The sequence below is a fragment of the Capsella rubella genome, unplaced genomic scaffold (genome assembly GCF_000375325.1).
Source record: "Capsella rubella cultivar Monte Gargano unplaced genomic scaffold, Caprub1_0 scaffold_5, whole genome shotgun sequence".
Lineage (NCBI taxonomy): Eukaryota > Viridiplantae > Streptophyta > Magnoliopsida > Brassicales > Brassicaceae > Capsella > Capsella rubella.
This window is the reverse complement of record NW_006238919.1, coordinates 8,900,014-8,913,115: the sequence shown is the minus strand read 5'-3', so window position 1 is coordinate 8,913,115 and position 13,102 is coordinate 8,900,014. Positions and strand designations below refer to the sequence as shown.

General features: G+C 37.1%; 2 protein-coding genes and 1 pseudogene across 3 annotated transcripts in view; 1 reads left to right on the top strand and 2 right to left on the bottom strand.

Moving 5' to 3' along the window:
• Window positions 1–1,562, top strand: part of LOC17885619 (serine/threonine-protein kinase HT1) — a 2,648-nt gene extending 1,086 nt beyond the window's left edge. Inside the window, exons 2-6 of the mRNA XM_006293276.2 lie at window positions 148–280; window positions 386–581; window positions 680–801; window positions 888–1,043; window positions 1,129–1,562. Coding sequence (XP_006293338.2) covers window positions 148–280; window positions 386–581; window positions 680–801; window positions 888–1,043; window positions 1,129–1,458 — 937 coding nt within the window. The 3' untranslated portion in view covers window positions 1,459–1,562. The remainder of the gene's footprint in view (window positions 1–147; window positions 281–385; window positions 582–679; window positions 802–887; window positions 1,044–1,128) is intronic.
• A 1,095-nt stretch (window positions 1,563–2,657) lies between these two features.
• Window positions 2,658–7,796, bottom strand: LOC111830659 (annotated as a pseudogene).
• A 1,501-nt stretch (window positions 7,797–9,297) lies between these two features.
• Window positions 9,298–11,905, bottom strand: LOC17886912 (protein indeterminate-domain 2). 2 transcript variants are annotated; one of them, XM_006291033.2, is made up of 5 exons: window positions 11,734–11,905; window positions 11,209–11,356; window positions 10,717–11,113; window positions 10,420–10,628; window positions 9,298–10,065 (listed from the first exon to the last, which is right to left on the bottom strand). In XM_006291033.2, exons 2-5 carry the CDS (start codon window positions 11,348–11,350, stop codon window positions 9,437–9,439), a joined length of 1,377 nt encoding a protein of 458 aa, XP_006291095.1. In that variant the 5' UTR covers window positions 11,351–11,356; window positions 11,734–11,905; the 3' UTR covers window positions 9,298–9,436. The 2 variants fall into 2 exon arrangements, with proteins under 2 accessions (XP_006291095.1, XP_023638354.1); XM_023782586.1 differs by having other exon boundaries at window positions 11,853–11,869.
• Window positions 11,906–13,102: the final 1,197 nt, after the last annotated feature.

The following is a 13,102-nucleotide window of genomic DNA, read 5'->3' as shown; positions in this document are numbered from 1 at the left end:
CTGATGTTGCATGGAAACCATTAGGGGAATCATTCTTGACCAAACCGCATAAAAATGAAGGCTTTTTTTGTTTTTTGGGTAAAAGAAGGCTTTTTTTTTTTTGCTAATCACTATTATCATATAATGGACTTGTAGGTTCAGAGGAAGCAGATACCCATGTCCTGTGGCAGTGAAGATAGTGGAGCCAAGTCGAACATCTGCTTTGGGCATACAACACAAACAACAGTTTCAAAAGGAGGTTATGTTACTATCCTCTTTGAACCACAAAAACATTGTGAAGGTACAAAACGAGAAAAAATATATTTATTTATTTTGGTGTTTTTTATATCAATCATATAAGTTTATAATAATGAGCAATTAATCATGGTTCTTTGTAAATGAACAGTTCTTTGGAGCTAGCATAGAGCCACAACTGATGATAGTTACCGAACTCATTGAAGGCGGCACCCTTCAGAAGTACATGTGGAACTCTCGTCCGAATCCTCCTAATCGAAAGAAGGCACTGAGCTTTGCTTTGGATATTTCTCGAGCCATGGAGTTTTTGCACTCAAATGGCATCATTCACCGTGATCTAAACCCAAGTAAATAAGCTTCATTTATACACATCATGTCTTGTAGAGAACGTATAATGAAACGAATTGACCAATTGGTCTATATATATATCCATGTGTCTGTGTAGGGAATGTGTTGGTGACAAGTAACATGGAACAAGTGAAGTTGACTGGTTTTGGACTTGCAACAGAAAAGACTAAAGATGGCATGACTTGTGAGGCTGGAAATTACAGATGGATGGCTCCTGAGGTAATGAAATAGCTCTTTCGGGACTAAATCTTCTACCTGAAACATATATCAAATTCATAATTTTATGTTTTTGTATATCACCGTAGGTATGTAGCACTGAGCCACTCAAAAAAGGAGAGAAGAAGCACTATGACCACAAAGTTGATGTCTACAGCTTTGCGCTAATTTTATGGTCATTGCTCACTAATCAAATACCATTCAGAGAGATAAAGATCATTTCTATTCCCTATTTTGTGGAAAAGGTAATTATTATATACTACAAATCAAAAATATTTTCTAAAAATTAGAGAGAAGTTTGAAATGTGGGATCTTCTTCTTTTCTTCTAGGGCAAAAGACCAAGTCTTGACAATATTCCAAATGAGTTTGTTCCAATCTTGGAATCTTGCTGGGCAAAGGACCCAGAGGCACGTCTTGAATTCAAAGAGATCACTGTCGTATTGGAAAAATTGCTAAAGGACTTATGCTCAGCTGGGACTAGTAATGATACAACAACAGTATCACAAGAGGAATCTTACGACGATGCAATGGACAATTTGAAGGCGACTGGTTTGATGAAAAATGGCTACCGCTTGCTGAAGAAACCTAAAGAGGAGAAGAAGAAAAAGGGGATGAGCAAGATACTTCCGTTCTTCAAGAAGCTCTTTTCCTCCAAGTGATATGAAATGCACTTTTTTGTGTGTTTCCCTTAAAGATTATGAGAAACTTTTAGCTTCTTTTGGTTACAAAACCCTTAAAAAGTTGGTAGATTATTTAAGCAAAGGACAAGACTGAAGACTTTGTTTTGTCATGTGTTTGTTTTATCTTCTTCTTCTTCTTTTGGGAGGGGGGTTTGTTTTTATTTTATTTTGTTATTTTGCTGTTGTTGTAACAAAAAACAAAAAAAAAAGGTTTACAGCAATATATGCATTTCCATTTTAGATTTTTTTTTTTTTAAATGCGTTCCCATTTTTGTTCATGGAAAATAATAACTATATTTCCAATATATAGAAAACATATCGTTGTGGTCAACTATATAATATAAAATGAGTCTTAAGTTAGTTTTAGTGAAATTAAACATCTGAAATTTGAAATAATTAACAAATGACACAACCTACATGTCTAATCTTCTTTTGGGTAATTTTTTTTTTTTTTTTGAGTTATCTTGCTATAAGTTTAAATCACTCGATTCAACTTTGAAAGTGAGTATCACGTTATTTTGGTTGAACTGTCGCAAGATTAAAAACTCCATCTCTTTTATACATCCTATTATAAATATTTAATTTTGAGGTTAAACGTGTTCATTGGCCGATCCAAATGTTTGGGGTATGTAATGTATATTACCTTTGTGGGTTTAATCTATCTAATAAATTATCTCGATTGTAACAAATTTTACTGATGATTTTTTTTTGGTGCTAAACCTTCCATTGATGACACAATATTGCACGATATATAATGGATAGTCGTATTTAGGGTATCGTATTTACGATTCGGGATTTAGGGTTAAGCTTTCAATTTTGTATTTTGGGTTTAAATTTCACATTTCTAAGTTTAAGTAGTTATAGGATTACGTGTTTTTGTGTAGATGTCGGCTTTGAAAATGACGGGGTATTTATTTTGGTTGAACCGTCGTAAAAATTAAAAACCTTCATCCTATATTTATATCCATTCCGAAAATAACTATCTGTTTAATTTTGTTAGGCTAAATATGTTCATGGCAAGTCCAAATATTTGAAGTGTATATATTTTTTTTTTTTTTGAATTTAATGTTAAATTATATTCAAAAGAAAAATTAAGCGTTTTTACAACTAGTGCAACGTTTTCCGAATAAAAAAAAATTTTTTGAATAAAAATAATTTAATCAAAAACAGAAAAAAAATCAGCTTCTGGTCCGGAACCAAGCTTGTAAACCGTCGTTGTATCGTCTATCTCCTGCTCGTCGAATAGAAGATAATTTATCCCTAACTTGCTTGTCAATCCAAATAGTGATCTGAGAAGCTGGTGTTGATGGTCCTCCATGACATCGTCCATTCCGCTCTCGCCAAATTGCATAGATTGCAGTTTGGAAAGCATACCTTAGAAGGAAAGAAGAGATTCGATCATGTTGAGGCGAAGAGACAAGATGAATCAAATCTGGCCAAATCGTCGTGTGGTTTGAAAGTAGAAGACCCTTAGCTGTGGCGGCCCAGATTTCTGAAGTGTAATCGCAGGCAAAAAAGAGATGGTCTCGTGTCTCTACACACTTCTTGCAGAAGCCACACAGCCCAGAGAAACCTCGATCCCAATGAAGCATATGGTCCCCGGTAGACAGCCGATCATGAGCTGCTAACCAAACACAAAAAGAGAACTTTGGCGTTGCTTGAGCAAACCACACCCCCTTAAACCAAGCCACTTGATTTGAAGCAGTTCAAATATGATTCCAAGTATCCTTTGTAGAGAACTGTGATTTAAAAGTGTCGTTTGCTGCCTTCCACAGTACAACATCCGCCCGAGGAGATCGACTTTGTCTCTTCGAGACCACCATGTCTTCGATAGAGTTTAGATGGGCTAATCGGTGTCTTCTTCTACGGCGATTTGTCCAAACGGAGGCTAAGCTTCTTCCCCAACCAATACCCATATCGATAATTGCTCTAGCATCGACCATGTCGACTAATCTGCCCAAATCGGACCAGTCATCGTACCAAAAAAAAGTTCCCATTCCGTTACCCACATCAATCTTGGTAAGAGGCTTTGCTAAGTCCCTGTACTTTAGCAATTTCTTCCAAATCCATGAACCTGAAACTGAATTAGCAGCAAGAGACCAGAAAGAAGCATGCTTAAGTATATACGTTTCTATCCATTTAACCCAAAGAGAGTTACTATGGGAGACAAGACGCCATATGAGCTTCAGCATACACACATTATTTGCTTCGGTTAAAGATCTAAAACCGAGACCACCTTCTTGCTTTGGTTTACAAACTGACTCCCATGAGATTTTTGCTTTGCTTACACTCATTTCTGGCCCCGACCAAAGGAAACGAGAACAAATCTGGTCAACCTCTTTTAGACAAGCACGGGGTAGCCTAAAAGCTGAAAGCCAAAAGTTACACGTGCTATGAAGCACAGAGCTAATCAAGTTTAAACGGCCTGCAAAAGATAAGTGACGTACTGTCCAAGAGCCTATACGCTGCTTCAGTTGTTCGAGAAGAGGAGCACAATCAGCATGAGAGAGTTGCTTAGTAACCAAAGGGAGACCAAGATAGCGGACAGGGAGCTTTCCGACCTCAAAGGTGAATCTATTTGCGACTTGAAGACGAACTGGGGGAGAAACTCCTGCAAGGTATATGGTCGATTTTTCCATACTTATTTTCAACCCTGAGTAGCTTGCAAACTGGTTGAAAACCTCAACTATGCCTTCCATAGAACGCATCTTGCCATCCGAAAGAACCATAAGATCATCGGCAAAACTGAGGTGAGTTAGACCGAGAGATTGACAACGAGGGTGGTAACCAAAACAACGAGCACCCGCAGCCGTATCAAGCATTTTGGAGAGAACATCCATACACATGACGAACAGATAAGGAGATAAAGAGCATCCTTGCCGTAAACCTCTTGAGCTTCTGAAATAACCCGCTAAATCACCATTAACTTGAACGGAGAAGGAAGCCGTTGTAACACACAAAGTGATCCAATGGATAAAAGTAGGAGGGAAATTCAGAGCAGTTAAAACCTTTGTGAGAAAACTCCATTGAATTGAATCGAAAGCTTTAGAAATATCAATCTTTATAGCACACCGACTAGAGATAGTGTCTTTATGATAATCCTTGACTATCTCCGTTGCAAGAAGAACATTCTCAATTAAGAGGCGATCTTGAACAAAAGCTGATTGATTCCCAGAAATAAATTTAGGAAGTAATCTCTTTAGCCGGTTTGCGATTATCTTGGAGATGACCTTGTAGAGAACATTACAACAAGATATAGGCCGGTAGTCCTTCATTTCACTAGCTCCTTGCTTCTTAGGAATAAGTGCTAGGATAGTAGAGTTTGTTCCCTTGGGCAAGAAACCTTTGGCAAAGAAGGATTGAATTGCAATGATGAACTCACCTCCAATGATCTCCCACGAGGCCTTATAAAATTCAGAAGTATAACCATCCGGGCCTGGAGATTTGTTAAGCGGCATTGAAAATAATACCCTCTTAATTTCCTCCCCCGTTACTATTTGAGTAAGCATGAGATGATCCCTTTCGGAACATCGGAAGGGTAACAACTCCTGGAGCTTATCCACCGTAATGCCTACAAAATCCGAAGGAATGAATTGCAAGAATTCTCGGAAATGCCTCTCCGCCTCAATTTTAACATCTTCAGCCTCCTCAACTACTCTACCATCAAGACACTTAAGTTCCTTAATAGTATTCTTGGCTTTCCGAACAGCCGCAGCTCTATGGAAAATTTTGTTGTTTTGATCCCCCACATGAAGCCAGTGGAGCTTTGAAGTCTGTTTTAGGAATTTTTCCTCTAGCCCCGCCACAAAATCCCATCTGTGATATGCCTCATTTTCTGCCGCCATCGAAGCAACGGTAGGATTTGCCAAGTTTGCTTCCTGCTTTTTACAAAGATTATCCAAGGCTTCCTTTGTTCTTTTTACCAAATGCCCTAACCTCTCCTTTGCCAGCTGCCGCAATAAAGACTTCAAGCCTTTACATTTCTTTGAGAAGCGAAATAAAGTAGAGGTTGATAGGAAAAGAGCCTCCGTTCCCTGCCAATACTTCTCAACTAGGGGCTTGAATTCCTCCATTTCGACCAGAGCATTAACAAATTTAAACGGCTTTCGCTGTTTGACCACATTCTCCCCTTCTTTAGAGAGCATAATACGATAACGCAAATGATCCGAACAGCCACCCGCATCAAAAACATTATAGGCTTGAGGGAACCTTTGTAACCAATTATCATTCACCATAACCCGGTCTAGTTTTTTCAGAATAAGATCATCTTCCCTCTTATTACACCAAGTGAAAAGCGGTCCATGAGAACTCATATCAGATATAAAGCAATCCTGAACAACCTCCTGAAAATCTCTCATGGCTGATGTTATCTCTGGAGTGACATCAACCCGTGAATGCTCAGCCATGTCAAGAGTGACATTAAAATCACCAAAAACTATCCATGCTTTGTTACGAATAATAGGAGAATCATAGTGATCCCGCAAGTCTCTCCACAGTTCTTTGCGTTCCATCGGACAGTTGGAAGCATAAACGAATGAACAGAAGAACTCATCATCATGACCTGCCAACTGAACTGAACAAGTTATTAGTTGGTCGCTTTTAAAGAAAGGTGTGAGACGAGTTGAATCTCTCCACACCACCCAAATGCGACCCCGAGTATTAAACTCATAATTCGTCAAAATAGACCAATCTCTAAATAGTTGGTCTCCCAACCACATAGCTTTACTTTCACAAACTCTAGTTTCAAGTAGACAACCAAACTCAAACTTATGCTCTCCCACCCACTTCTTTATCACGGAATGTTTAGAAGATTTGTTTAAACCGCGGACATTCCAAAAGAAGCACGACATCTAAGTAGGTTTGGGGCGAGACTTCTTACTCTGATCTCTTGGGAGAATCCCATTCGATTGAGTAGGTCGGCTCATTATTGTTTTGTGCTCCGTCTTTGATTGTCGTGGTAAGGAAGGCCTCAAATCAATCCTTGTACCACGTCCCTTAACCACCATATTCAGTTGTTCACTTGTATCTCCTGGAGCATTAAGAACACTACAAACGGCCAGCTCCTTTACCATTTGTTGATCTTCCTCTCCAGTATCACCTTCCACCGCCAACACGGAATAAGAATTCGATAAAATGGAGACTTCGCCAAAAGTGAAAGACTCCGTAGTTTTTGCAGGACTCCGAGAAGATTTCGGCGTTGTCCACGCCTCCATTTCCGCTTCATTCTGATCATTGGCACTTTTCTCCTCTAAATGTGAACTTTCCACGAGGTCGAGTTCATCTCTTTCACTTACCGGGCCAACTACGTCATCAACGATCGGTATTTCTACGATCGGTACTTCAGCAACAATCGACACTGCTGCTACATCATCGTCTATCACAGCAGAGGGTGCCTCTGTTTTTGTTGGTGACTGAGGTTGAGCTTCTTTAGGCGCAGCTAAACAAGAAGTTTTTGTGTGTCCCCATTTATTACAGCAAATACACCTCGGGGGAAGCCAAGGGTAGGAGTATTTGATGACAGTGTCTAATTCTCCTTCCTCTTCACCTGTGAGAATATACTCCTTTGGTAGTTCTTTTGTTAGGTCAGCCTCCACAAGAATCTGAGCTTCCTGGAAACTAACACATGCCTCTGTTTTAGGGTGTAGCCGGATTGGCTTACCCACTGCACTCGACAAAAACTCCAGTCCTTTCTCCGTAAACATAGTTGGTGGAACATTTTTTAGAGTGATCCATAGTGGGATTGACTTCATGGCTGGTTGATCCTCCTCAAAAGGTGACCATTTAGACACAATCATAGGGATATCCATAATATTCCACATGCCACGGTTCAGAATTCGATGTCGCATGCCCTCATTACGAATACGAAACTTGACGGTGTTGTCATTTACCGGGTAGACATCGATGAGAGTGGATTTGTCTCCCAAACGCCATATCTTGTTCACTATCATGTGAATCTTGCCTACGTGAGGCGCCTTCGTGTTTAAAAATTTACCAATAACAAAATCTTCCCAAAGTGGCTTTGCATCTATGAAAACCTCTTTTGGAACCACCACTTTTTCTTTTCCATCAACTTCGACAACCTCGAACTTCTGCCGTGTGAAAACACGATTCTGAGCAACATGAACCCATGATCTATTCATTTTTGGAGCCACCGTCGGCTGAGTTGACGATGACAGGACGTGAATCTCTTCTACCGGACTTGTTGAGTTGGTAACCATATCTCCGACGACTGAACCAAGCGGCTGTGACCCTTCTACTACGACAGCCCTATCATCCGACGCCGAAGCCACCGCAGAAGAGGCCGGCGGCGGCTGCATTCGAGACCAAGAAACTAAGAAAACCTAATCGCCTTTGGAGTCACCTTCAAGTTTCCTTTTTTAACTTTTTTCTAACCAAAAATAAAATCCGCTAGCAGCTGAAAGTGTATATATTAACTAGAACGTAAAATATAATATATTTCAAAACGTTGTACCAATTGTAGCTAGCAAGTTTTAATGATTTATCTTGTAGTATATAACCTTCTTGATTCAAAAATTTGCAGGACAATTGATATTTTCATCTTCCTACTTGCACCTTCAATGTCTCGACTATTAGTTCACTAGGGTTTAGGGTTAGGTTTTAAGCTTCTTAATTGTTTAGGGTTTAATTTTTCATACTTCTAAATTAACGGTGTATTTATTTTGCTTGAACATCATGAAGTAAAAACTCCATCTTTTAGAAATATACATTTCTCAAAATAGTACTCTATTTAACTATAGTAGATTAAATATGTTCATCATGGAAGATCCAAATATTTGAAGTGTATACATTAATTTTGTTAGGGAGAATCTAATCTATACTATATCCAAGTTATCTCGATTGTTACAAGATCTAATGGTTTAACCTTTTATTGATGACAATTTTGTACGGAAAAGGGTATTTAACATCTTCCTTCTAGATTTTTGATGTCTCACTATTACATTTATATTTAGAACTTAACTTTGTATATCGGTCTTAACATAATCAGATTTTACGAAATTCTAAGATTATGTAATTCACGCTCAGTATACAATTTCACATTAATTATACATTTACATGTATATGTCTACATAAAAGACTCTAGATGTTACAATCTCTTTATTGTCAGTTTAGGCTTTTGTATTTACAGTTTACAGTACATTATTCAAGGATCATCGATTCGAAGAGTACTACATGTTCCTTATAAAGATCTTGAATATATTCTTAACAAATGTATCTATTGTACAAGCTGGTAATTAATCATGTTATATTTGTTTGTTAACACTTTTCGACGTAAAGCTTTCGGTTTAACAATTGATATAATCAGTGGGCTTCTTGGTACTATTACGTTTGGAACTTTGAGGCCTACACTGAGTGAGATAAATGGGCTTATATAAATTATTGCTTGTTTTGATTATTAGGTTTGGTTTGTGTATTAAGAGATTTAAACAGCTATTAGTGTTGTCTTGTCGTGTGATAATAAAACGTCACTATATCGTATTATCATAATAATAATGGACCTACCTACGGATACGATTTGGCACGGCAAAAAAATATGTTCTGGAATCTCTCCTTTTATTTCTTTTTGTCTATCGAATATCTAATCAAATCAATGGTTTTTTTTAGTATTCAATTATTTGATTGAAATCTAACAAAAGCAAATGGGACCTTTCAAGAACTATTCAAGATTTGGAAAGAGTTTCTATAAAAAGAAGTAAAGCTCACCTCTCTTTACCAATTCCAATTTAGGTAACCAAAGAAATACAATTCCATTTATTAGATAGGGATAAGAGTCAATCATCATCACTATTTGCGTTTAAGAATAAGAAATTAGATGGAATTAATTGCAATATATATATTAAATATTGAACCCTTTCGTTCAAAGGGAAGTTTTTAACTCACACTAAGCCATTGAGTAAGACCTCCCAATTTCTCTCAAACATATATTGATTTACTCTACTTATGATTTTCTTCTACTAATGTCTTTCCCTGAAAACTCTCCTGATCCAAACGTCGACGCCATGTCGATGCCGCTGCTTCCTCCAACTAGAGCGGATAGTCCGTTACTTGAACCATTTCCATTACCAACCGCTCTACCTAATCCGAGGAAGTCTAATGTCGTTTGTTTCGGACCAAACACGGATGAGTTCCCCATCATCAGCTCTTTTAAACCCGAGCTGCTTTCGCCGCCGCAAGGCAGTCCTAATCCTAGTCCTTGAGGGACTATAGCGTCCATAGAAGATGAAGTTGATGAAACTATCCCTAATCCACGGAGCAATGAACCACCTGAAGAAGCTGCTCCCATTTGAGCTGCTTTTTGAAGTAATGCGGTTGCTGACATCGCGGGATGAGCTTGGAATAGAGTTGACCCGAGAAAGGATGATCCATGACTTGTTGAGAGACCCAAAGATATAGGTTCGATGGACGAAGATGGCGCGAATAGACTCTGCGAAGAAGATGATGTTGTGTATATACTTGGAGAAGCCGAGGAAGATTCAAATAAGCCTGCGAAAACACCATTGCGTGTAACATTTAAACTCGTTGGCTTTGGAGCTTCTTGAACGATATCAGGAGGGGTCTTTGGAGATTCTGTATAAATCATAAGTCGTCGTTAACATAAAGTTTGATACTTTCCAATTCAAAAAAAAATTATGTAAAAAGCAAAATAATCATATTTTTGAATTCTTTATCATAAAGAACCAATCAGCCATTGAACAACAACTACTAAACTTACCAAACGAATTATGTTCTTAATCAGGTAACAGATAAAAATAATACAGCACTACGGACAAGAGAAAACACCTAACTAAACTCCAACTTCACCGACCATTAAACAAAGATTACTTTACAATCTTCATTTTCAGCTAAAAACAAAGAAATGTAGCGACAAAAAAAGTATGATCCAAAACACCCAATCTTGAACTGTTACAAGAGAGTGTTTACCTGATTGCTTAATAGTTGAAGCCGAGGAAGATTTGATCTTAGCAGACTCAGTATCCATCGGAGCAGGATTCGGATCCGGTACCGGTTTTTTCCGGGTCAAAATTTCAGGACTCTGTTTCTTACTGTGACTATGATGAGTAGTACTACCTCTCGCACTTTCTTCAGCCAAAGCATCACAAAAAGCTCTATGCGTTATAAAACTATCCCTCCTGCAAGAACACAAAAGTTAGATTGAATTTATGTGTTTTTTTGACAATACGTTTGATCAAGAAAGAAAACAAAAGTTGGAAACTTTACCTAGAAAACAGAGTACCACAATCACATTTATACTCTTTAGTACCACAAATCTTGGAGTGAGCTTTCCAATCAGACTGAACAGCGTATTTCTTGGAACATTTGTCACATTTCCACTTCTTCTCACCGTGTTTCCGACAAAAGTGTTTCTTGATCCCAGTTAGATCTCCTAAAGCACGTGAAGGGTCGTGATGAACACAGCTGAGCTCAGGGCAAACGTAGACTTTTTTCCTCACTTCTTTACTCGATTTCTGTCTAAGCTTCCATGGTAGATTGTGACCACGACGATGAAGCTGAAGATTCTGGTCTCTTTGAAACCCTTTGTTACAGATTTCGCAAACGAATCTGTTCGTAGCTAGTAGAGTTTTTGGTGACAACGCTATAACTTCTGACTCTGGATCTGAAACTCCAAAAAAAGAACAAAACTTTAACAAGACAAAATTTGTAAACTTTGAGTTGTAAATGATAAAGTTTGGGTTTTTTGTTTTTAATTACCAGGCATGCCGGGGAGGTTACGTTTCTTCTTTCCGGTGGGTTTAACGGCGGGATTAGGAAGTGGGTTTTGGTTTCCGGTGGAGGAGACTGAAACACTTGCTTCACCGGAGACAGTAGAGGAGTTATCTAAATCTATCGGCATCTTTTTCTAAAAAACCAAAACAAAAATCTCACTTTTGTTTTGATTTCTTAAATAAATGAAAAAAAGTTTATAACGAATGAATGAATGATAAAAAAAAAATGAAATAAATGAAAGTTTTTGTCAACCAAGTTTCAACCTTTACAGGTTTTTTTCAATTTTTACTTCTCTCTCTCTCTAATTTTCTATAATTCTCCTCCGTTGTTCTTCAGCTACCAGTCAATCAATCTGCTTTTCGTAAAAAATAAAAATCTCTCTTTTTTTTGGTACCTACTTTTTCTGATAACGAACGAATTAAAAATTTTAAAACAAAAACAAAAACTTTACATTATTAAAAATAATAATACACAAAACTTGTTTCTTAGATCTAATGGCTGAGAGTTCACCGGAGAGTTACGCCGTCGATCTGTTTTTTTATCGAAAGAGACAGTGATGAAATAAGGCTGCACAGGCTAGTGTGTGAGATTGTGGTGTTGAAAGAAAGAAAGAAAGCTACGACCATAACCTTTTTTTATGTTTATTGCGTTGTGTTTTTGGCTCTTTGGTTCTTCCGAGACAAAGGAGCCTTTTCCTTCTTCTTCTATTGGCACAATTATTTATTTATTTTTGTTGATTTTTAACTTTTCAACACTTTGGATATTATTATTTCTTTTTAAAATGGAACTTCAAAAAAAAAAAAACGGGAGCCATCTAAAAGAAATATTTTGTCGATCATTGTGGGGTTCGAGTGTTTTTTTTCCATCTATCTGATTTTGGACTCCCATGCATTATTAATACTTTTTAATAGTATAAAAGAAGGAGAAAAAAAAATCAATCTCATCGTCTTTCTCTTTCTATTAAGTATGAATATAACTATATATACTCCTTTGAATTTAGAAATGGGTAAGAAAAACTTATAAAGTTAGTAGATAAAGTAGTTTTTGTGTCAATGATTCTTCTTTCTTTATATCCCTATATGTATTCTTAATTAATGAATACAAATATCAGTTCATTCAATAATCATGTTTACATAATCAAGTTACTAATATTACCGTTGAGTTACTATGCGAATTCAAATTTTGGACTTGTATATGAAAAACTTGCAAGTAAAAAAAAAAAAGGAGGAGGAGGTAAAAAAGATTATTGTCGTTTTTGTCGATAAGCGAAGACAGTGGAGGGTTTACCGTCACGTTGTCGGGAAAAAATCATCTCAGTTAAAAAGAAAGAAAATGTAAATTTTCCATAATTGTCTATAAAACAAGAAAATAGAAGATAAACAATTTAGGAAATTTTTATAACTACGGTTGGTTTTTTTTGTCGTGTATCGATTCGATCGATGTCTACCAAAATTATTTTTCTTCTCGGTGATCTTTTAACTTCTGATGATGATTATCAATGCTTAGCTATATTACACATTTAATGCAGTTCATCGCGTTGTTTCTTGACTTTGACCTTTTAGTATATGTATCTACAAACACTACATGACTTCTATTTTTTTGTATATTAAGTGTATGAGGTGCTGAGATAGTGATCGATGTCGCCGCCATGTGTGTAACGTTAAGTGTATGAGTTTATGAGTTCAATGCGATACACTCGAACCAGATAACACAACTTTTTTTACAATGGTTATCAGATAATTAAGATCGTATTTTCAATTTTTTATAATTGTTTATTTTAAAACTTTTATGAGTTATACATAGTAAACAAGATTATTTTAGGCATGAAAAGGGTCCCTCGAGAATCCAGAACACTATTTAGCCAGCTTATACAATTCCA

What these genes read in the sequence shown, in the direction of transcription:
- LOC17886912 (XM_006291033.2), bottom strand. Translation starts at nt 11,350, where the DNA reads ATGCCGATAGATTTAGATAACTCCTCTACTGTCTCCGGTGAAGCAAGT. An exon ending in TAACCTCCCCGGCATGCCTG is followed by an intron (nt 11,114 to 11,208) that starts GTAATTAAAAAC and finishes TTGGAGTTTCAG; the next exon opens with ATCCAGAGTCAGAAGTTATA. An exon ending in TGTGGTACTCTGTTTTCTAG is followed by an intron (nt 10,629 to 10,716) that starts GTAAAGTTTCCA and finishes GTGTTCTTGCAG; the next exon opens with GAGGGATAGTTTTATAACGC.